Here is a 26,150-nt window from a genome sequence, read left to right on the forward strand (position 1 = left end):
TTTTATACATAGGTAATGTCAAAGCAGTCCTCAGAAACTATCAAACTCATGAAAAATAGTCCTTTCAACTATATCTCCATGGGATTCCATTTAATCATGGAATTTCCCAAAAAGCTGGCTTCTAGCAGCAAGCAGAGCCTCAAAAAAAATAAGCTTTAAGAATTTTCACAGCTAAAATAAATTTTTAAAAAATATGACATTTATAGTAATAAAAAGAATGGAGCAGAATACATACTCCAGATTTTTTCTAGATTTTTAAAGCTAAAAACAAAAGAGATAGAGACACTTATAAATTCCACACTCAGAAGATTGGCTAAGTTTTTCAAACATCATGGGTTTTCCAGAAAGATGAGCTCACCCGCTCCACCACAGCTGATCTGTTGCGATATGCACAGTCAGCATTTGCACAAAGTTTGCAAAATGCTGACTAGAAGCCAATTAGAAGTTATTATTCCAAGACAGCTTGTATATAAGGAGCCTCTGAAAGTGATTAAGAGAGGGCAGGGGCGGGTCAGACAGAACACAGGCCAGAGAGAGGCCACGCCGGACAGGCCAAGCGGGTGAAATTGTATACCCCTTTTACGACTGTTTTACCTCAAGGAGATAAAGTCATTTGGCTGAATACTACGATAATACTTGTACGTTTCCGAGGACACATTTCTATCGCTCATTTCGACGAGATATACACTTATTATACTACGAATTATTTGAACGATTTTCTTTATTCGTTTTATGCCCGAGTGAGGCTTGTTATTGATAAATGTACTTTATATCGAAGCCTGAGATAGGCCAATCTATTATTGATATGACAACGATATTTGAGTTTGCAACCAGCACTTGAAATTGACGCCCTAGAGAGGCTATATACTGATAAAACAACACTCATTCTACAGAGGAACATACATTGGTGCCCAAGCGAGGCAAGACAACTACTGAGCTGGCAGATAAGTATAAAATATACAGGAGAAGACAACTTGTGTCAGAATTACAAATACGGTAACAGATCATACACAAAATTCGCAGGATTGATTTGACAGTTGATTGATATAGAGAACATTTCTTTACCTGGCAGGAAGAGCCACTTTGCCAGTTCGAAAAATTTATTTGTTACATGAGAAAAGCAGTCAAGAGTGCTACCTTACACAACATTATATAGAACCACACAAAAACACAATTGCATTTATAAGTTGTATTTTATTAAATTTTGAAACTCTCATTTAGTTTGAATAATTATATACATATATATTTATAAAATATTATTAAATTTTCTCCAGTGACAAATGTGATGGAAACGTGCGTTGCCATCTCCTTTTCTTTGGTGTCATTGGAGTTGTATTCTCTTTTTCCTTTATGTAATCACGCCCCTAGAGGAGGCTGGCCTTTGCCACCTCATTTACATATTCGGTTGTATTTAAGGCAGAGCCTCGGCTCATTTAGATCGTTCAATACATGCTTTGCATTTGGACCCACACTCTTCTGTTACCTTGCGCAATAACAGAATCACACTGAGTACTTACTTACTCCAAGCCTCAGTCTACGGACTGTGCTTTGGGAGTAGAGCTATAGAAACACTGTCGACCCCTTCGACCTTGTCGAACGAGTATAATATCACTCAGGGAGCAATTCCTGGTGTAAGGTGGTTGAAGTAGACCGGTGGTGTAAGTCGACCTAGTCGCCTCCGCGTGTTGGTCAACGGGCAACCCTTACACGGCCCCTGTGGAGAGTGAATGCAGACCGGTAGAGTAAGCCGACCCAGGTCGCCTCTACGTGTTGGTCGCAGGATCCAACACACTGGTGGCAGCAGTGGGATTTGACCACAGACTTCCAAGATAAACCTAGTAACCATGCCAAGCAGCCGACGGAGTGCTACCAGAGATCTGGCTGAGGCAGAGTTACACCAGGTCGACCAGATTGGTCAACTAACAGAGGCTATTACTAGAGCCTTACGAATACCCAGGAAGGAAGCTAGCTTCAAGCCTCCGAAGTTCGATGGGAGTGAAGATGTAGAGTTATTCATCTCCCAGTTCGAAGAGGTTGCGGAAGCTAATGAGTGGAATGAGAAGGCCACGCTCCTCCACCTGCGGGAGACACTGAAGGAGGGAGCCAGAAGCTGTAGTCGAGGGGACTCACCTGCCTCCATCTTCTCGGCTTTACGCACAAAGTACGGGCTCTCCCCGAGAGAGGCTAAGAGTAGGCTCCACCTCAAGAGGGAACCAAAGACGAGCCTCCAAGAACATGCCACAGAAATGGAGCGTCTGGTGAAGATAGCGTACGCTGACCTTCCAGACTCCTACCAGTCCAGTATGGCCATATGTGCGTTTTCTCTGACCCTGGGAAACACGCCCCTCCAACGCCACCTGTTAGCAATGAAGGCCCAGAGCTTGGAGGAAGCAGTGCAGGCGGGGAATGAGTTCCTGCAAATCCAGCCCACTCTTCCTCGGCCTGGTGCCCGACCCCTAATAATGACGGTGGAGGAGGAGGAGGTTACCCCCGCTACAGTCGCCCCCGTCCATTCGGATCCCCCATCAGCCACCTTGAATGACGTCCTGATGGCTATAAAAGGATTAGCGGATGGACTAAGGGAAGGAAAGCTGTTGGGACAACGGGGAGTGGAGAAAAGGGGACCAAATTGTTGGGGTTGCGGCCAGACAGGGCACACCGAACGCCGGTGCCCCCAAGCCTCCCAAGGACAACCGCCTCAAGTCACGAGGTCGGGAAACGGTTACCATCCACAGCAGTAGGGGGAAGTACTGACTGTGGATCGAATATACCCCTGCAAGGCCAGTGGCAACGGCCACGACGGACTAGGCGACACAGGCTCCCCCCCTGCTCGCCACCGGTCCCCTTGCATAACCAGTATCAACCCTTACCTGAGTGTGCAGGTCTCCCACCCTCAGAAGCCAAGGACGAAACGTACGTCTGGCCAAAGCCGTCTCGGCCTTCCAAAAAAGGCCCCCAAAGGATGAGCAAAGCCAGACGAACTCACGGAGACGAATCATGGAAGCCGCATAATAGCAGCTATTTCTTGCCAGGTCGCATCGGAGGTCAGCCCGTCCAGTTTCTCGTGGACACCGGATGCACCTCTAATTTGTTGGGACGACATGTCTTTGAGCGATTACCTAAAGATGTCAAAAGCAAATTGGAGGTTCGGGAGGACTATGGACGGATGGCAGATGGTACCCGGCTGCAGTTTCACGGACTCATCACTCTCCCGGTCAGAGTCAGGAGTGTCCAGGTTACTGTATCTCTCGTGGTGTGTGCCTTGAAGGAGGACGCCATCCTGGGCATGCCCTTCTTGGTCGACCACCATTGTGAGATGAACTTTCAGCAACCCACGTTGGTGTTAAATGGACAGAAGTTGACTTGCACTGACCGAGAGGGTCGACCTCTGACAAGCAAAGTTCAAATAATGCGAGCCACAACGCTTCCCCCTCGAACCGAGGTCCTGGTTGCCGGACGTCTCACGTCCTCATCCTATCAACCAGTCGGGTTAATCGAGGGAATAAGAAACGGGTATATGGTGGCCGCCAGCCTACACCAACCCGGTGAAAAGAGGAGAGTGGCCATCCGCTGTATGAACCCCACCGACCATCCCGTCAGCGTGACGGCAGGAACGGTCGTGGGACAATACACTGGAGTCGGGCCGGACGAAATAGGGGTCCCCTGGACAGCGAAGGGAGAAGCCGAGATTTCCAAAGAAACTCCCCCTCCTGTTTCCAACGTACCTCCCCACATGCTGGACTTGCTCCAACAGGCGGCACCACATTGCTCGTCCCCTACCGAGCACCGAAGGATGGAAGACCTTTTGGTCCGTTATGCGGATGTATTCAGCCAAGGAAGCGAGGACATGGGGCGTACCACCCTGGTACAACACGAGATCCCCCTCCTTCCAGAGGCACAACCCATCCGTCAACACCCATACCGTGTAGGACACGAGAAAGAAGCCGAAATCGAACGACAGGTTTCGGCCCTGGAAAAGCAAGGCATGATTGAGCCCGCTCACGGGGCCTGGAGCTCTCCGGTGGTCTTGGTGAGGAAGAAGGACGGGGCGTGGCGATTGTGTGTAGACTATAGAAAACTTAATAGTGTCACTCGCCAGGACGCCTACCCCCTCCCCCGGATTGACGAGAGTTTGGACGCCTTGTCCGGCAGTAGGTTTTTCAGTACCTTGGACATGATGAGCGGATACTGGCAGGTACCCCTCTCCGCCGAGGCCCAGGAGCGGTCGGCGTTCGCCACACGCAGTGGGTTATGGAGGTGGAAGGTGCTCCCCTTTGGACTGACCTCCGCCCCGGCTACCTTCCAGCGGCTAATGGAGCGCGTCCTCCAAGGGCTACATTGGAAAACCTTGCTGCTGTACCTAGACGACATCATCGTCATGTCAGCAGACTTCTCTAGTCATGTCATTAGGCTGGCAGAGGTGTTGGAGCGATTGAGACAGGCCGGGCTGAAGCTAAAGCCCTCTAAATGCAGTTTGTTCCAGACCCAAGTCAAGTACCTGGGCCACATAGTCAGCGACACGGGAGTGGCTACCGACCCTGAGAAGATTCAGGCCATCAGTGGATGGGCAGCACCCCAGGACGTGACGCAGTTAAGGTCATACTTGGGTACCACTGGGTACTATCACCGATACGTGCCTGACTACGCCTCGATCGCCAAACCTCTCACCTTGTTGACAAGCGAAGGGGTCCCCTGGAAATGGGAAGAAGAGGAACAGGAAGCTTTCCTTAGGCTCAAATGGTCGCTGACACACGCTCCAGTACTGGCATATCCCGATCCCTCCTTACCCTACGTGCTAGATACCGACGCTAGTAACGTAGGGACCGGGGCTGTGTTATCCCAGGTCCAGCAAGGCAAGGAGCGACCCATAGCCTACTATAGCAAGACCCTCTCCTCCGCCGAACGCAATTACTGCGTAACTAGAAGAGAGTTGCTGGCAGTTGTGCTGGCTGTCCGGCATTTCCGGCCCTACCTATATGGCAGAGAGTTTACCATCCGGACCGATCATGCCTCCTTGGTTTGGTTGCACCGGAGGAAGGAACCCTCTTGCCAAGTGGCCCGGTGGCTGGAGAGCCTGGCCGAGCACAAGTACCGAATTATCCATCGAAAAGGCGATAAGCACGGTAACGCCGATGGATTGAGTCGACGACAGTGCGTCGACTGCCGGCAGTGTGCGGCCATTGAGAAGCGGGATCAGGGGCCAACGAGGTCACAAGTGTGTGACTTTCTAGTAACCCCAGGGACAAATTGGGAAACTGCTGTGCCAGTGGACCAGGCTCCAGTACAGCCACCAAGAGGTACAGGAACATCCAGTCCCAACATCCGCCAGTTGGATGAAGATGAATGGCCTCGACTACCTGGCAGCGGACATGCCTCAGGGCCCGGCCTCCCGACTCCCACACCAGCCAGTCCAGTCCCAGTACGGCTGCCGGGCGGTGCGGGGTCACCAGGAGTGTTGGACAACCCTCCCAGAAGGCTTCAGGATCCTCGGTTACGGGCCATCAAGATGACAGGTGAAACCGGAGTCGTTGAGGGAGCTGGTGAAAGCACGGTCCCAAAGGTTCCAGAACGGTTGACAGTGGTGCAGACTTCGCTGGATGAAGTACGGGCATTACAACAGAGAGCCGCTACCGACCTAGGGATCATTTACCAGGCCGTCAGGAACCGGAGGAGAATAGAAGAGGCCGTGCTGCAAGTAGGCAGCCCCGAGCTGCAGCGATTGGCCCGGATGTTCCACCAGCTCCAGCTCGACGAGTCAGGTGTATTGACCCTTCATCTCACTCAGAATGGGCGAGAAAGGGTGGTGGTGGTATGCCCGCAAACGCTGAGACAGGAAATCCTGTGGAAAGCCCACGAGCAAACGCACTGCGGTGTGGAGAAGACCTTGAAACGCGTCCAATTGGACTGGTATTGGCCGGGCATGGCAGGAGATATCCGGAGGGCAGTTCTCTCTTGTGAAGTCTGTCAAAGGGCCAAAACAGGAAAAGGCCGGACCTCCGGGAACAGACAACGGCTGTACGCCGGGAGGCCATGGCAACGCCTAGCCGTAGACTTAGTGGGAACCCTACCTCAGACCCCTCGAGGAAATAGCTGGGTGTTGGTGCTCACTGACCATTTCACTCGGTGGTCAGATGCTTTAGCCATCCCCGACGCTACGGCCCCAACGGTAGCTCAGGTCCTGGACGAGAGAATATTTAGCTACTTCGGTCTGCCCGAAGTTATCCACACCGACCAGGGGAGCCAATTCGAGTCCTCCTTATTCCAAGAGCTATGTGACTTGTGGGGAGTCGATAAATCTAGGACCACTCCGTACCACCCCGAAGGGAATGGTGTGGTTGAAAGAAATAATCGTGTATTGGGTGACTCCCTACGAGCTCTCTTACTGGGCAGAGGACAGGAAGATTGGGATCAGTTACTGCCACAAATCATGCGGACGCTACGAGGGTTACCGCACTCCGCCACTAAGGAAACACCCAATTACCTGATGTTGGGTCGAGAGCTTCGTCTTCCTGACCAGTTGCTGTATGGAAACAGGCTGGAATCATTTACAAGCATACACGAGTATGTCCAGACTGTCCACGACCGGTTGATGCAAGCCCACGCTCTCCTCCGAGATAGACAGAAGGAAATTGTGTCAACCGATGTGAGAGAGCCTCCGCTATTCAATGAGGGTGACCTCGTGTGGTTACTAAGCAAGCGGCGGAGAAGAGGGGAAAATCCGAAACTAGCGGCCAAGTATGTGGGACCCTATCGCGTACTAAGGAGTCACGAAAATCATACTTACGAAATAGAAAGGTATGGACAGCGATCCATTCAAGCTGAAGGAAGGTTAAGACTCTGTCGCCCCAGTCCGGTGCAACAAGGACGGGCCCCAGTTGAAGTCGAGCCTGCCCGACGTCCTAACATGAGAGGTCAACCCCGAAGACGAGTCTCACGAGGAAACCATAATCCGGATGCCGCTATTCTAGAACCACTCCTGCCTAGCCGACTAATGGAGTTACCAATACCCCAGTCGCCGGGAAGATTGGAAGCACTTCGGTTTCCCGGCGAAGATTCCTTGGTCTCTCCAGGGGAACACAACCCTAACTCGATGGCTGACCCCGACCCTGGCGGCGAATTGACAACCGAGGAGGAAAGAACCACGGGAAATATAGGAGCCCAGGCTAGTAATACCGGGGCTGGGAATGCATCACGGCCCCAACGAATAAGAAGGCCTCCCGCGTATTTGGCCGACTATGATACCAGCGCCGTCCAATCGGGAGAAGCCATCAGAGTTCAAGGTCAGAATGCGGCCATCTTGGGCCCCAGACAGAGCGCGCTCATTGCTTGCTGTTAACTCGAAGCGCACGCACCTATATCTCTTCTAAACATGGAAATTACTAAGGAGACAGTGAAGAGGGCTTCACCGATCATCGGAGCCTTGCCCTTATTGTCCGAAGTGACGACCATTCCACTGGAGCTCCACCCAGCCCCTGGCGAGACCCTGGACGACTCGGAGACGGACTCATTGAAGGAGAATCACTCTCCACACTCCCCACTGCCGACAAAATGGATCTCGGAGGATACGGCTAAGAAAATTTCAAAATTATGCCGGGAAAAGGGTGTTAACTGCCCACTATGTCAACAGCTATTATCTACCCCTCGACGGCGCAGAATACATATAGCTCAACATTTCACCCGATTCTTCTGCAAATGCGGGAGAAATTCCACGTCCAGAGACACTATTTCGAAGCATCAGTCTCGAATTAAAGATGCAGAGATACGAAAAGCTCACGGCGGAAAGGGGATCACCATCTATGAAGTCGACCGCGCTAGCTACCCAGCATGGAGCCAGAAGGTCCAACTGACTAATCCTCCGACATTCGAAAAGCCCACACCCTACGGGCCAGTTAAAGCCAAGCCGCCTACGCGAAGAGGGCCCCAGGCACCTTTTCCCTCTCCCCCGAAGAAGAAGTGGTGCAGTCCGCCCAAGATAGAACGGCCGATTCCAGCTCCCAGAAAATTAACCACGATAGGCAGCGTCCAGAGCCGACTGGGGGACATTCGACCCCGAGTCACGGTGGACGTCCTGCGGGAAGAGGCCTCCAACCTCCGACGGACGGCTCGTCGTCTGGAGGACCTGGCGAACCGCATGTCGACCCCATAGAAGATACGATCGACATTGTTTATCCTTATTTCTCTTGGTATGTTTTAGTTAATTGGTGTCTCTCATATTATTATATTTTTCTTGTTTTTGTATGTTGTAGCTAGTTGGCGTTCTCTTACATTATTTTTATTTTTTCTTTTCTTTTGGTTTTATATAGCCGATGGTCGTCTATAGGGGCGGCGTGTGTGATGGAAACGTGCGTTGCCATCTCCTTTTCTTTGGTGTCATTGGAGTTGTATTCTCTTTTTCCTTTATGTAATCACGCCCCTAGAGGAGGCTGGCCTTTGCCACCTCATTTACATATTCGGTTGTATTTAAGGCAGAGCCTCGGCTCATTTAGATCGTTCAATACATGCTTTGCATTTGGACCCACACTCTTCTGTTACCTTGCGCAATAACAGAATCACACTGAGTACTTACTTACTCCAAGCCTCAGTCTACGGACTGTGCTTTGGGAGTAGAGCTATAGAAACACTGTCGACCCGGTCGACCTTGTCGAACGAGTATAATATCACTCAGGGAGCAATTCCTGGTGTAAGGTGGTTGAAGTAGACCGGTGGTGTAAGTCGACCTAGTCGCCTCCGCGTGTTGGTCAACGGGCAACCCTTACACGGCCCCTGTGGAGAGTGAATGCAGACCGGTAGAGTAAGCCGACCCAGGTCGCCTCTACGTGTTGGTCGCAGGATCCAACACACAAAGCTGTAGCTTTGCACCACACTACGAGTAATTTAGAAATACATTATATCAACAACAAGAAAATATATTTATAAAAACAAAAATATATTTATAAAATATATCATATTATTAGATATTATTTAATTGGTTATTATTATTTATTTATTTTTCTCACGTGACAGTTGTTAATGGAATGGAAACCAGAGCCGCAGACACCAAATCTCAGAGGACACAGCACAATCACTAATGGAATATAAACCTCAAAATTGCCAATCTAATAATTATACAATCTTTATTTTCAAGTATAATTCTGCATATATCATCGTTACAATATTATATCATTATAACACTGTAAAAATCTGTACAGGAACAATTACACTGTAGATGGTATTAATACACTCTCAAATATTAATCTTTCATCTTGGCCCGCAAAAAGGAGCATTGCGTTTATGTATTATTTTTAATCAATAAAGAGTTCATCATCATCCTCATAATTAACTAACAGTCGACCTGCAAGTCAAAAAGTTTGTCCATCCCTGAACTAGCCCTTCTTTCCCTTTATAAAGATACGACGTTAATGTTATTACGTGCACAAACCATATTTATTACCATGAATGGCACACTAAAGAGTAACTACAGCAAAAAATCTTGATTAATACTACGCAATATAGGTAGTATCTGATCATAATCTGGTTATGTGAATGTCCTAATACAACCGAACTTTCGTGCCACGAGGATAAAAAGTAACAGGGCGCGTACGAGAGCATCGAGTACTAAGTACCACAAGCGGGATCGCTAATCTTAACCGGATCTAGTAACTACAAATTATGATAGCCGTGATTGTCGCCATTGCATGGTAACATGCGAACATCCGTGCGTAGTTATCAAACTTGTTCATTCATTCAATCTTTTATTCATTCATACAAAACCTTCCAATACGGTCAGCGATTGCTAAAGTAAAGAATAGTTATGACAGAAGCAACAGACGTGGATACCCAAACACAAGACAATGCCGAAAAGCTTAAAGAAACAGCTAATGAGCACTTTAAGAGTGCGTTTCAGTTTTTCTCAGTGCATGTAAAATCAACTGTTCAGTACAAGAATCATATGCATCGCGTATTAGTAAGTCGAGGGTAGCGAGATGTTAGCAAATGTTGAAGTTTAAGAATGCATGTAGTTTTTATTGGCTAATGTAAATCGTTACAAGACAGCTTTTAACATATGTCCAATGTTTTAAATAGTATCTTGTCGCAGTAATTACAAACTTCTGGTCTTTGAGTACCAAATTTAGAATTTTATAATATACTACAAATGCTTGAACAAACTGTGCAGTGTCTCCAGAATGAACTCACCGCAGATGATCTAGCTACAGTTGAAAGTTCATGATAACAATGGGTATAAGGGATAACAACAACTCTGTCTATTTGGTTGACAGCCCTATACCTTGGGATAAGCTCTACATCTAACTGGTCTACGCAGTTGTAGCTCACCACTTTGTACAAACCTTCATGAATTTAATGAAAAGCATATAGCTCTAAATAAGTTTGGCTTCATATGAGTTATGTTAGATTGTTTTGCTAAACCGAAATTGGAGTTTCAAAATCATTATCTAATCTATTTTTGGCATTATGGTATTTAAATGTAAAAAGTATAATTGTTGCTTTCTATGTTTCTGAATAAAAAACATGATGGAATATCAGCACCTCCTAGAACCTACTTCAGTGTTGACGTTGATGCTCTCGAACCAGCATGACTAACTAGACCGATTATGGTTTACAGTAATCATATCAGCATTTTAGACATTTGATCTATTTTCAATAAAAATGTGGACATTTTCTGCATATGTGAGAAACATAACATTGGTTTTTATGCTTCTGGTTCAGTAATTTATTCAATGAAAATCTGAAGTATTCAGTCTCTTAGAGTTTAGTAATAGACATGAAGTAAATTAAAATTTAGTGTAATATAGTAGTTATTATTTTATAGTTAATCATTTAAATACCCTTTATTAAATCATAATTTGTTCTTAAGAAATGTGGATTAAGTTAAAACAAGCTGGACTATTCACAAAATGAACTTTAATTAAATTTAGATCGATTCAAGATAGTGCCCAAAGTTGTGTTTTAACCTATTGTCACTTTCATTCATTAGTATTGTCTCCCTTTTTGTATATGGGGCATTAAATTGCATTGTTTATAATACATTGATTTCAGGTCAGAATTATGAACAAGCCATAGATTTCTACACCCAGGCTATAGATTTAAATCCCAATGTTCCTGCATATTATGGAAATCGAGCATTCGCTTATATTAAGATTGAATGTTTTGGTTATGCTCTCTCAGACGCAAGCAAAGCCCTCCAACTCGATCGTACATTTCTCAAGGTATTTTTATTCTACGTATTGTTATGACTCTGCATATCCTGGCATGCGAAAATCACTTTCGGATGCACGCAATTTGCATACATAAAAAGAGGTCATTTTGTCAGTCGTTTACGTTTAAACATCTGTTGTAGGCGTACTATCGTCGAGCATGCGCTAACATGGCGCTCGGAAAGTTCAAGCTCGCACTCAAGGATTTTGAAGCAGTATGTGATTATTATTAATGGGTTAGGAGCTACCGAATTGTTACCTTACTACACTTACATGTAGAGGCACTGCTCCTTTGTTTGCTAGCTTACAAACTATTTTATGTGTTGTAGTTGCAGCGTATGTAGTTTTTGAATAGTGTTGTTTTTTTGAGGAAAAATGCTTAAAAATCAAGTTGTATAAGGTTTTTAAAATTTTTATCAGAAAGTATCGGTATTTTTCCATCATTTGCGATTGTTTTTGATGTTTGAGGTGGTCTGATCTTTAAAATGTTTTAAGATAAAAATTGATGAAACTTGAGCAGGATTAAAATGCTAAGATCAAACAAAAGCGATATGACTTCTATAGGATCATAAAATCTGACATAATGGAGAAGTTTAGCGTTTAAACTTGAACGCGATAGCCGATGTCAACTATCGCAATGATAACAACTCGGAACGTCATTTTGTTCGTCAACTAGGAATGCGTTTTATCGATTTTAATCTGTACACATCTTGGTAGTCAGATCACCTCAAACATCAAAAACAATCGCAAATAATAAGAAAATACTTATACATTCTGATACTTTCTGATAAATTACTACAATTTTATCTAAGTTCATCTTTAATCGATCTCTAGTTCTTTCTTTGCGCTCATTCTATGTGTTTGTTCTATGTGTCTATTGTATGTGTCTATTGTATGTGTCTATTGTATGTGTCTATTTTATGTGTCTATTGTATGTGTCTAATGTATGTGTCTATTATATGTGTCTCTATTTTATGTGCCTATTGTGTGTGTCTATCGTATGTGTCTATTCTATGTGTCTAATGTATGTGTCTATTGTATGTGTCTATTTTATGTGTCTATTGTATGTGTCTAATGTATGTGTCTATTATATGTGTCTCTATTTTATGTGCCTATTGTATGTGTCTATCGTATGTGTCTATTCTATGTGTCTAATGTATGTGTCTATTGTATGTGTCTATTGTATGTGTCTATTGTATGTGTCTATTGTATGTGTCTATGATATGTGTCTATGTCTATTGTATGCGTTTATTGTATGTGTATATTGTATGTGTCTATTGTATGTGTCTATTGTATGTGTCTATTGTACGTGTTTATTGTACGTGTCTATTGTACGTGTCTAATGTACGTGTCTATTGTACGTGTCTTGTGTACGTGTCTATTGTACGCGTCTATTGTACGTGTCTATCGTACGTGTCTATCGTACGTGTCTATCGCACGTGCCTATCGTACGTCTCTATTGTACGTGTCTATCATACGTGTCTATCGTATGTGTCTATTGTATGTGTTTATTGTATGTGTCTATTGTATGTGTCTATTGTATGTGTCTATTAATTGTTGAACAGGTTCATAAAGCCAGGCCAAATGATAAAGATGCCAAAGCAAAATACAAAGAGTGCCAAAAACTTGTGAATCAAATAGCATTTCAGAGAGCAATAGCTGTTGAAGCGAAGACCGTTGATCTCGCTTTGGAAGTTGAATCTACTCTTGAGAACATGAGTAAGGCTAGCATATGGTACAGTAGTTATTTCACAGCAGGAACCATCAGTTCTCTAGTTCTAAACCAAAACTAGGATCGATTTTACTCATTGTGGTTACATTAGGGATACCCAATATCATATTAAGGATATCATATCGTAATAAAAATTTAGTGAGTAATAACTATGATGTTAGTCAAGGCCTAGTCACACTTAGCATCTCTATCTAGACAAATATTTTCTGTTAATTACAAGTGTGATATTGTTTTCACAATTGAGTTTGCTATTCCAACGCAAATTCGCTAGCACCCAACTTTGTCTAAATATTTTTTGAAAAGTATAAATATGCTAATGTGGTCATTTATATTCTGGTAAATTTTTTACATTATAGAGTGTTTTAAGGGAATGAGTTGTTTCAGCACATGTTGTATATTCTTTTGAAGAGGTATCTGTATTTATATAATGCACACAGGTTAATTGCATGTAACTGAACTTTATCCGGTAAACTGTTTAGTTTGTTGGCTCCAATTCCCGCTTTGATAGGTATATTTCCATTGCAGAAGTGCCAAACGAATATGATGGTCCACACCTGGAGAACGGACAAGTTACTGAAGACTTTATGAATGACCTCCTCACCGCCTTTAAAGATCAAAAGAAACTACACCAAAAATATGCTTATCAGGTATGCGCTTTGTGGCCGGTATGACCCTTAACAGGAGTGTGAGGTGCTCACCAGGCAGTATTATACGCTGTGTGTATACAAGATACTCACTAGGTAGGATATGCTGTCAGTAGGCTTGAATCAATGCATCACATTTTTGTAAGTAAACGTGAAAAGATGAAAAGCAAAAAATTGAAAAAAAATGTGTAAAACTATAAACTTATTTAACTTAGTTTAAACTTGATCAGAATTAGGTTCTATCGATTTTCTCTCTCACCCCGTCTGCACTCATGCATTGCTCAGCTTACAGTTGTGCATGTGGTTTTCTAAGGTATTTCCACGGATCTCAATCTCAGTTGGTCATTGTTCATCTGTCCGGCTGTAACGATTAAAATTTAAGAATGAACAATGTGTTTGGTACTGGGTTTGAACTCATGAATATTGCAACTGCACCATTGTAAACATGTGAACCTAACCACAAGGCTAAGCCTTTTTTACCATTCCCATTGCTCTTAATATATAACGCATACCCTTTTCACAAGTTCACCCGCTAAATTATCAATTTATACAGTGTGTTCTCGGGTCGCGATGCTCCTGTTATAAGATTTTTTCGCCTTACTATATAGATCACGATGTTTTTTTCGTTCTCCCCATAGGCGGACAAATTTTTTTCAACTTTTTTCAGCCCTATGATATCAACAAAAAGTTCTCAATAAGTTAAAATTTGGCAGTTGGTGTATTGATTACGACGAAATAACAAAAATGCTGTAATGCTCTTTGCCGAAGTCTGTCCGACAATTCTTGAAAGAGATATATGATGCTCGCTATTTTAGTTCAGCGTTATTCCTTAGTTCTTACAAGTTATAGTAAAAACGAATTCGAAAACAATAAGGGATAAAATTTTAGCCTATGACAAAGTTAAAGTTTAGTTTAATAAAATACATACTAAAACTTAGCTTGAAAGTATGTGTTTAGTAAGCTAAATTCGTTTACCAGTAGGTAAATTCAACGTTTATGTTATATATCTGTCTCGAAGGTAAGTACTTCACTCAGTACATACTGCACGTAGTAGATTGTAATATTACATTTTTTTGCACATAACCACTAAATACACTAAACTTACTGGTAGGTAGGTGTCGTTACTAGTGCTGCACGATAACACGATATAATTCGATATGACGATATATTTCAGTAGATGATTTTATATTTGGTCAGTTTTCAAGTCGATATGAATATTGAAACTGATATTTTATTGAAATATCGGCCGATTTTATTTTGCAAAAATGGAGTTGTCTGTTCTTCTTATTGTAAGGAGGGGACAACTCCTGTTTTCAACCGATATTAACCCATATCCTCTCATATCGTTCATGTTAAAATCCAACACTACATATCGAGAGAAGACAACTCCAATATTCGATATTTTTCAACATTTTGAGACCAAATAATCGAATGTACATGCAAAGATATCGTGCAGCACTAGTCGTTACTGAGGTTAAAATATTGTTTTCTTACTAAGTACTATTTTTGTATATAAAATTTTGATGATTTTTACCAGGTGTGTTTGCATTAGTTAATTACTATGGGTTTCAATACCAATCTATACAATATTTGCACTGAAACGCTAAAACGCATTAAAAATATATCATTGTATAACAAATTATTTTTCACTGTAATCTTAGAGAAGCAGGCTTTATTTACATTAATTGCTAATTATTTTACATTTCAAAACCTTTACAGTTTTATTTTTTCTCCTAATTTATTTCAACAAAACACTTCTTTCATGATATGAAATTTAAAAGTTAGTAGTTTTAAAAAGTTTGACAACCTTTACAGTTGTTTTTATTTTCTCTCTTAATTTATTTCAACTACACAAAACACTTTTCTCATGAGATGAAATTTGAAAGTTAAAATGGTAACTGTTGTTATATGTTAAGTAAAAATAAATTTTTTTTGCGAAGTCATTTGATTATTACAATATTTAATTGTAAGAATAATTATTTGATTTTATAAGATTTAGTTATAAGAATAATCATTCGAATTTACAAGATCGAAGTATATAGTGACCGATGGTGTGCAATATGTTAAAATCTAAATACCAGCTAAAATCTGTTTACATTTTTAAATTCAACATTATTTTTTTAGATATAAAAACAGAAATATAGATCAATATCACAACTTCTTGATATTGGTTGCTATGACCAATGATATACAGCCCCCCAGCCTGTGTATATTACACAGCAGCTTGCCATTTTACCTCTAATATTGCATTTCTCCTATTGCAGGGGAAAGATATAAACATATCATCTTTTCCTTTCATTATTGCTGTTTGTTGTACATAATAACACCCAGTACATCACAGCTACCATTGCAGCTACCATTGCAGTTCTCCTATTGCACTGCAGTGCCATTTGACTGCTAATATTGCATTTCTCAACCAGCAGTACCCTTTCTTTTTCCATTATCACTTTAGTCGTGGGCTGCATGACAGGGGAATTTATAGTCTATAGTACTTTTAACAATGCTCGTTGTGATTTTGTGACTCTCAAGAATTTATTTCCAACAATTTTTTAAAAATAAATAACCCAAATCAATGTGTTATATCAAGTAAGACTATGTTTGATCTGTACAGAAGTTGTGTTCAAGTTTTGGCACTATCAATGTAGCTGAGAGTAGAATCTTGCTGTCTCATGGTTGTATTTTGGACTATTTCCTGTATTATTCTTAAAATTTTGACGCTTGTTGAAACAACTGGTGAAACATGGTTGAGTTTGGATGGTCCTGAACTATAATTAGCCGTTCCGATTAGCCCTTCTTCTCCCTTCTTCCTTCAGAAAATGCCTGAGAAAAAGATGAGAGTGCTACTGTAGTTTTGGGCTTTTTAGTGTCCCTTAGTGTGGTTAGCTGACCGCTTCTACAGCTTGAGTGATTTACTACTTGTTTAGAGCAAGCCTCTAACTTTCTAATGATGCTCAGGTATACTATTATATTCAAAAGATAAGTGGTTCAAATGCTGTAATAAAACTTGCAAAAAGGTATTCACACGAGTTACCCACACAATTAAGCATCCTGTCCTGATGCTGGTAAAGGTTATTAAAAATCCAGAATAAATGATAGTTTTTAAGACTTGTAAATTGGTCATATTGGTACTAGTGTAAGTTTTTTATTTCTCACTATAGTTTACATTGATTAATGTGAAAACATGATATATCCACGACTGAAAACTTTGGAGAACATATTATTTGAAAATAAAAGACTACAACATATGTATAGCCTTTTGTTTGATTTTCTTCTATAGGTAGCGAGTGTACAAATCATTTAGCTATGAGTAACCACTGCAGTGTTTTATTGCACATATCTTAAGTTCGTTGAATAAAACGTATGAACATAATACCATACCTACTTATTCATTTGCAAACTTGAATTGAGAATATTTGATACATAATCTGAAAGTGTTGTTCTGACAGTTTAGGAGGCTTTTGGTTTTTCACAGATCATGATAGCCATAAAGAAATATCTTCAGACACAGCCATCTCTGGTCGACATCTCCGTTCCTCTCGACACAAAGTTCACAGTATGCGGCGATATTCACGGGCAATTCTATGATCTATTAAATATATTTCAGTTGAATGGAAGGCCATCCGCTGATAATCCTTACGTATCCTTATCACACTACTTTAATGTCTATCTCTTACTTCATCTGTCATTACTGCTTTTAATCTATCCTTCTTACTCTTATTCTACTCCAACTGTTCTCGGTTTATTTTTAATACTCTCTGTCTATTTTTAATACTCTCTGTCTATTTTTAGTACTCTCTGTTTATTTTTAGTACTCTCTGTCTATTTTTTGTTTTCTCACTTTACTGTATAGGTTTTCCGTAAAATGACTACAATCAATTTTAAGATGGTTAGAATTGCCTCCTCTTGTAAATTTTACCACCTTCCTTAGCCAATAATAGCTATTCAATGGAGATTTTGTTGACAGAGGATCATTCTCGGTTGAGTGCATTCTTACCTTGTTTGGTTACAAGCTGCTCTATCCTGACAGGTTTTATATGTCCAGAGGTATGTAGGATTTACCTACTTTCATTTAACTACCACACACCATTTCTTACTTAAAGGATTCAAAACTGTAATTCACAGATACCCAGGTATCGCAACACTATAATTATATGGAATAGATATTCTATATAGCGCCTTCATACTATCTATATGGAAACTTAGTACAACTGTGATATTTTAGGTAATCATGAAAGTGTCAACATGAACCAGATGTATGGGTTCGAGGGAGAGGTTAAGTCAAAATACTCATCAAAGATGGTGGATTTATATACAGAGATCTTCAACTGGCTGCCCCTGTGTCACTGTATAGAAGGTCGAATACTGGTTCGTTGTTTCCAATATCTCAGCGCTTAGGAGAACACCAGAAAACCGTTGTGTTCTTATTTGAATCATGTGAATGTTTCCAAAGACTCAAAATAACTTATGTTTTATAGGACTTCAACTGTTATTATTATTAAGTTATTGTTATTGTTATTATTGCTTCAACTATTACCAATCTTGAAGACAAACAACTCTTGCTAACAATACAGATTCAAGTTATTTTGAGATAGACAACTCCAGTTCAATAAGAAGCATACACATGCAACTTGTTGATGTACTTTGCCATAGTGAATTTAGCTTAAGTCTTATTTTTCATTGCTGATAGTTTGTTGTTCGATTCATTGATGATGTAAGTTATTCTATTTTTGGTATAATAGAGTGAAGATACACTACAAGTAAGTCTGTTAAAAATGAGGATATAGTTATGAGACTAGTTTTAGTATAATGAAACATATGCTGGACTTACATGGTTTACATAGTGCATTTATTTGAATGCTTTATGCAGTTACATTCAGTATTTATTGCTGCTTGTCAGGCTGTAAAATGGAGTAAATAAAATGCGGTGACATTTCATAAGAATAGTTACTCCAACATACTAGGGTTTCAACATACAAGGGTTTCAACATACAAGGGTTTCAACATACAAGGGTTTCAACATACAAGGGTTTCAACATACAAGGGTTTCAACATACCAAAATATATTGGACTACATTAACTTTGTATTTTTAGATATTTCTGTATGTTATATTTATCAGGATTAATGTAACTAATGTGCACAGGTAATGCATGGTGGACTCTTCTCAGAGGATGGAGCCACTTTGGACAGCCTCAGGACACTCGAAAGAAATCGTCAGCCTCCCGAGAGTGGTAAGACTTCATGTTTAGGCAGATAATGTGATTGTCTTCCCTTGTAGCTTTGTAATCTTTCCAATAAACTTGTATAGTGTAGATAGCCACTAGTCTTTTTAAATCAGGATTGAATTTCACAGATGTTGCCAGATTGTGTTTGCAACTTATCTAGGGTGTTTGTTATATCTAGGGTTCAATTACTGATAGAACGATGCGAGCTTAAAGCAAGCTCGCATCGTATTCCTTCATAAAATGAGCTATCGGGCGATACAGCGTACTAGGAGAAAACTAGCTCCACGCCAATGTACAGTCTCAATACACGAGTTATGTTCATTTGGTGATGAAACTTGTATATCGATCAACTTGTATGTCAGATGAATTAATCTAATTTAAAATAACTGAAATCAAGTTAATGCATTATAGACCTGACTAAACACCATGTTATCGTTGTAAATTAGGGAGAAAATAATTATTTGAAATGATAAAGGTCTGTATATACTTGACCAATGCATGCTAAAAGCAAAGAACAAGTTAGATTATATAAAAGAAAGATACAATATAGCTGTCTTACCTTAGCAACGGATGAATGCGGCCAATGGGGTCAAGGTTGCTGAAAAAAAATGCATTTTTTATCTTTAAACGTGATAGTCATGTTTTTGGTGGCAAAAATAATGACGAAAAAAGGAGTCTATGCTTTTGCAGTAAAAGTTTTTGTTTAACTTTACATTGAGTTTAAAGATTTTTAATTCTTTTCGCTTAACCATCTCTTGGCTTTGCCTTTTGCGCTTCACTTTCATAAGTCTCACTTATTGAAATAATAGAAAACTCCATGCAAAACATTTGCTTGATGTACTACACCAGGTCATGTTCATCATGCTCACCACATACGATAGTGGCAGCTTCCCCGAAATAATGGTTCATATTCCAACTTTTAGCTTGCATTATCAACAACCATTTGGTTCAAATAACTCCTGTAAACTCTTATTTTGCGCTGCTCGTACTTAAAAGTTGACTTGCAACAAAATTCACATTACAGTTATTTGGTATCAAAAGATTCACCATGTCTTACTCTGTTGTGTTGTAGGTGCCAAATATGTGGAAATGTGATTACAAGCTCTTAAAAGCTCAGAAACGAAAAGCCGCCGTAGATTGGAATCTCTTTATTTCTCTGACGTAGTCATTACAGTTTGGTTATTGTCTTGTCACGTGATGTTCTCACATGAATTGAAAAGCCAATAAACAGCTCAATATAAAACTTATCGTAGCACTAGTTTATGACAAACACTTCGGGTTTTACCGAAGACCCCGTATCAAATATAGATGCTCGCTACTTTACAGTTTTGTTTCGGCTTGGTCTAATCGTCTAGTCGTAATCTGATCATGTGACCCATAATTCGCGAATAATTTCTACAGCACTTTCCGTTTATCACGGGTGACCAACAGGCTCGTCTTGATTACCAGACAATGATATGTACTCCTTCGAGGTAAGGTTAAAAAATTAAATGAATTTTTACGGTAAGTTATAAGATATCACTGCTAAAAGTGACAGCATTACAATGACGATAAAATAGACGCGTAAGAACAATAGACATGGTTTTATTGAATGCGTGAAGTATATTTGTGAAAATATTTCGACGAATAAGGTTGCATGAAAGTGTAAACAGAAACCATCTACCACAACTACGTCACATTTGAGCCGTTTTGGAAAGAGAATCCAAACTACGGCGGTCTTTGTGGCTGCGATTAACTGTTCGTTTTTTAGCTTTTAAGAGCTTGTGCTAACATTCCCACATATTTTGCACCTACAACACAACAGAGTAAGACATGGTGAATCTTTTGATACCAAATAACTGTAATGTGAATTTTGTTGCAAGTCAACCTTTAAGCATTCGACTTTTGCATTTTTGCATTGCTCTCATAGGGTGAAATATTCAGCTGTTTAGAACACTTTTGGAATATCCTACTTGGGCCATGATGCATCCTTCATTTTTAAGTGTCTGCTAATCCTTTCTACAGATACGGTACACGTTCACGGACTATTATTATACACACATTTAAGATGGCTATTTTCAATGAGTACAGAAGTTAGTCATGGCAAGACATCTATGGTAGAACAGACCACTACCTGACAACCTCTAGCTCAGTTTGAACTGGGTTTTTGCCGGTTAAAGCGAATTGCTAGGGTGGTAAGCCTCAGAACTGAGTTTGGTCTGCTAGGAGTGCACAACTGCTGTCAGATACCTCCTTCAATGTTGATAATCTTTTTTGTTAGTGTAACGTAATTCTCTGTGCCCAAAAATTGCTGTAAAGGTGGCATTAGTTTGTCGAACGAACCGGACTGCAGGAAGTTGAAGCTGTTTATGATTGATCTGATTTGATTGGTTCTTTAAAGGTGCTTCTTAGTTTCCTTAGCAACCAGACTTGCGGGCTGTCAGCTGAGGAAGTTTTGCGTAGTTGATCTAAATTTAGAGTTGTCTTCTCTTACCTCCAATTTGAGCAGTGCTACGCTCAAATGCTGCGATGTATTTACACAACTGTCTGTGCAATGCTTCATATAAGCGCATAAACATTAAACATGGGAATGTTTTATGCTTGTAAGCAGCTAAAATAGGAGGTTATGCAAGTTGTTTATTTAATAGTCGAACCAGGTTGATATAAATGAAATTCAAAACTTAATAGTAAGAAACCTTGCAGACTCAACATATTTAAATACAGAGTTTCGATGATAAACAGCCAGTCACACATGTAACATTGATTTTTTCAGCAATGTGTCTTATACAGACAGCCTCATATTCACAATCGTACCAGTCGTAGGATTTGTCTTCTCATACCACAATCGTATCGGTAGTAGGATTTGTTTTCTCATACCCACAGTCATCAGTAGTAGGGTTTGTTTTGGTGACTCATATTAGGCTATCTAGGTCATACATAAACTTTCAATATAAAACTGGCTTGTTAATAAAATACATTGATAATAGCAGGACGATTTTCTGTGAAAGATTAGGTGGTCAGCTACATAGCTATAGTAAAACTGGCTAATATTTGTCTTTGGCTGGGCTACTGCTCGCTCGCACAAATGCTGGGAAATTAAAAAATATTTTACATAAAAATTACCCTGAAATAAAATTCTGTATCCTGAATCTTTTTTGTAAAATATGTTCTCATTACTCTGTTGCTGTTATATATTCATTGAGTGTATGACAAAATATTTCAAGAGCTGCATACAATAATAAGTTTTGTTATACTGCCATTGATGCCAAAAACAATAAAAGATTGGTGAACTTTTGCGCAATTGGCTTTTGAAATGTTGGCAACCATGCATTTTAATTGCTAGTTTTATGCATTACGAAAAAATTAATTTGTTTTCATGTTTTTTGTATGGCTAAATGAGGGACTTTGCATGTGCTAATTTCGGTAATATTTAAATAAGTTTCATAAAAACAAAACACAAATTCATCCTATCATAAATGTTACAAAATTTTGTGCTATTGCAATAGCAATGCGATAAAGACAGTGATAGACTTATATGTAGACTCCTTAGCCATGTGTATCAGTAGAAGTAGTTTGAATCACACTGCGACCATTATTATATTAGTGAGTAGCTCGGTGAAGCCCTGGGTGTCTTTCTTTTTCAATCTGATAGTCCATAAGTTGGTGTTTAAGTGGCGGGTTCTCAGGAAGCAAATGTAGTTTTAAAACCAAATACTTTTTGCGACCTGCTAGAAGGTCTTCACAAGCATTTGCATGTGAAGTTGGAATCAGCAAGAAATGTGGAAACTCATAACAATTACACAGACAAACAGACAGACTCATAATGACAAAATGGACTTTTTTAATCTTTATCATCGCAAAAGCCGTGTCTGTCCGAGCTGCGCTCAAAGATTAGGAAAAAATGCTTTCAACGGGATTAGAACCGGCAACTTTTCACCTCGTAGCCTGATACTCTCAAACCTGCACCGATCGACGCTTCTAGATATTTGGGAACAATTGCTGGGATACCTATTCTCTGTGCCTTATCGGCGCAGCTGATGATCTTAGACTCCTAAGTTACTAGTATAAAATTTGTTTTCATAACAAATATTATGCTATCCTAAACAAAGTTCATCGGAGAATTAAATTTGTTAGTTAGTCCTGTAGATGGTTGGTTATGTAATTAGTGTGAAAAGTCTTACCTTTTGGAATTGACTTGTGTTATTACTCACTTGTGAATAATTATAAATTTAATTTACATGGAACTTGTTCTTGATTGAAGTAAAGTTTTTTGTCGTGCAGCCATTTTGCAAACTGTCACACCTCCTGTAAAGATTGTTATTACTGTGTTGAGCCGGGATGTTATGGTAGTTGTCTTCGCTTTGATTAGCACAGTTTAGATGTGAGCTGTCTATTTGAAGGGGCTATGTGTGACCTGCTCTGGTCTGATCCTCAGCCCCAACCTGGGAGATCTCCGAGTAAGAGGGGCGTTGGCATCCAGTTTGGGCCGGATGTCACTCATAAGTTTCTTAAAGAGAACAAGCTAGATTATGTCATCCGAAGCCACGAGGTCAAGCATGAAGGCTATGAAGAGATGCATTCTGGAAAGTGTATCACCATTTTTTCTGCCCCGAATTATTGGTAAGCAGTTTCTGCAATGCGTCATTTGTGCATTGATTAGAACTGTGCTCAACTGCTGGTTGCTGTTCATAATAGGTCAAGTGTCGTATGTTTCTCTAATATAACTTTATAGTAGCTCATGATTTGTGTTGAGCTGCTATATTTTCTGCACTGAACTGCTAAGTTCCTGCCAAATACTTTTAGTTACTGCTGCATTCCTCTCACTGTAATAGTAGTCGCATTAAAGACTGACTGTCATGAACAGCTTTCATTGTTTTGTATTTGTTTTGATTTGGTACTCAAAATACATGTAAAGATTACCTTCACAGTCATTTTGCTTTTTTAGGGCGATTCAATATCAGTGTCTCAAAAAACACAATCGACACAACAAGCCCCGCCCATAAATATGTGACACAGCCTAGCTTTTTAGAGACCGAGGTTGGGAATGTTTGGTTTGATCTAGAATGACAGAGATGGGTGTCTTAAAACCCATTACTCTCTAAATTCAGCCTTCCAAATAATCTTGCTCTTTTTGGAAAAGTAAGATAGGCTATTTAATATTGCTTGTAGCTTGTTACAAGATGTTTAATAGGCTGAATGTCTATTAGAACGTTATCGGTCAACCTATACATCATCGCTATAACCTGTACAAGATATTTATGGGTGGGGCTATTTATTGTGTGGATTGTGTCGTTTGTGACACTAATATTGAATCGCTGTAAAAAGCCTTTAATAACAAAAATGGCTTTAAAAGTTAGTGAACCAATCTTTATTTCAAGTGCAAAATCGGAATCAGTGTGTCTGATTTACCTATGACACAACAATGAAAGCTGTTCGTGTCAATTATTCTTTAATGGCAGGATCTCACTCACACCAGCATCTCACTCACAGCAGCATCTCACTCACTGCAGCATCTCACTCACTCACTGCAGCATCTCACTCACAGCAGCATTTCACTCACGGCAGCATCTCACTCACACTAGCATCTCACTCACACCAGCATCTCACTCACGGCAGCGTCTCACTCACTCACGGCAGCGTCTCACTCACTCTCAGCAGCGTCTCACTCACTCTCGGCAGCGTCTCACTCACTCACGGCAGCGTTTCACTCACTCACGGCAGCGTCTCACTCACTCTCGGCAGCGTCTCACTCACTCACGGCAGCGTCTCACTCACTCACGGCAGCGTCTCACCCACTCACGGCAGCGTCTCACTCACTCTCGGCAGCGTCTCACTCACTCTCGGCAGCGTCTCACTCACTCACGGCAGCGTCTCACTCACTCACGGCAGCGTCTCACTCACTCCAGCGTCTCACTCACTCACGGCAGCGTCTCACTCACTCACGGCAGCGTCTCACTCACTCACGGCAGCCCTCTCACTCACTCACGGCAGCCCTCTCACTCACTCACGGCAGCCCACTCACTCACGGCAGCCCTCTCACTCACGGCAGCCCACTCACTCACGGCAGCCCACTCACTCACGGCAGCCCTCTCACTCATTCACGGCAGCCCTCTCACTCATTCACGGCAGCCCTCTCACTCATTCACGGCAGCCCTCTCACTCACTCACGGCAGCCCTCTCACTCACTCACGGCAGCCCTCTCACTCACTCACGGTAGCCCTCTCACTCACTCACGGCAGCCCTCTCAATGACATATTAGCAATTCACTGATACTATTCATCCTGTTGTGTTAACCTCACAAGAGTAATCTCACTGTCACGCTAGTCATTGCAGTATTTTCATGTTAGTGTTACTGTAATGCTGTTCACACTGCTATTTTGTGATATCGGTTGTGACCCATAAGGTAGTGGCTGTAGTAAATTGTATGGTTAGTTGGAGACATACTCCACACTGTCATTCAAATCCCTTGAGAGTTATAATTCTCATCTGATTGTGCCTGTTGTACACTAATATTAATTATAGTCATGTTAGTTACTCTAATGACATTGCGATCTGTGTTACAGCGATACAATGGGCAATAAAGGAGCTTTCATCACGCTGACTGGTGGTGACCTTAAACCTAATTATACCTCCTATGAAGCTGTGGTAAGTTAATTCTACTTAGAGTTATATGATTTCTACAGTAGTATAGTCTGGTCATGATGCAATGATTGACTTCTATCTCCTCTGTTTCAGTCTCATCCGAATGTTCGCCCAATGGCCTACGCGAACCCCTTGTTAAGCATGCTCTCATGATCAACACACATCACCACCACTCAACCTTGATGCCAGTCGTATCTCCGATCTGAAACCTTTGTTACACGGCTTCCTTTTTATCATCAGAGTCATGCTAAAATCTACATATGGTCTATGTATGCAGCTGCTCAAGTTTATGGCTTCCATCACATCTCTAAATTGAGGTTCTTCACCGGTATTGATCAATGAAGTCGCCATCATTGAATGATGATTTTTAGCATTGATTCTATTACTAGTTGTCAATAACTAGTGACAAGACATATACAATCATTAGTTTTGCTATTCATATCAACTGTCAAATGAATGAACTGTTTGCTATTGGTTTACTAGTGTTTCCAATACAAGAAAGATGTTATTACCACACAAAACCTATAATGAATGGATGTCTAATTAGTTAGAGATAAGAAATTCAGATCTAAAAATCCGCCAAAAAGAATAACATAGAAAATAAAGATATTCTAGACTAATATAGAGACTTGAAGGTTAACCAGAAAAGAGAGTTATTGAACGTTTGTGATGAGCAAAGCCTGTTAGATGACGATTACAAACATGTAAAACAATGTCAAACAATACTAAATTTTCTGT

At 41.0% G+C, this 26,150-nt stretch overlaps 1 protein-coding gene across 2 annotated transcripts; it reads left to right on the forward strand.

Moving 5' to 3' along the window:
* Positions 1-9,690: 9,690 nt before the first annotated feature.
* LOC137399663 (serine/threonine-protein phosphatase 5-like) lies at positions 9,691-25,635 on the forward strand. 2 transcript variants are annotated; one of them, XM_068085848.1, is made up of 12 exons: positions 9,691-9,872; positions 11,035-11,204; positions 11,336-11,407; positions 12,758-12,911; positions 13,450-13,571; positions 17,041-17,205; positions 17,507-17,612; positions 17,791-17,933; positions 18,710-18,797; positions 23,171-23,390; positions 25,334-25,415; positions 25,506-25,635. In XM_068085848.1, exons 1-12 carry the CDS (start codon positions 9,791-9,793, stop codon positions 25,563-25,565), a joined length of 1,464 nt encoding a protein of 487 aa, XP_067941949.1. In that variant the 5' UTR covers positions 9,691-9,790; the 3' UTR covers positions 25,566-25,635. The 2 variants fall into 2 exon arrangements, with proteins under 2 accessions (XP_067941949.1, XP_067941950.1); XM_068085849.1 differs by having other exon boundaries at positions 9,808-9,943.
* The last annotated feature ends 515 nt before the right edge of the window (positions 25,636-26,150 follow it).

This window comes from Watersipora subatra, chromosome 7 (assembly GCF_963576615.1).
Source record: "Watersipora subatra chromosome 7, tzWatSuba1.1, whole genome shotgun sequence".
Classification (NCBI taxonomy): Eukaryota; Metazoa; Bryozoa; class Gymnolaemata; order Cheilostomatida; family Watersiporidae; genus Watersipora; species Watersipora subatra.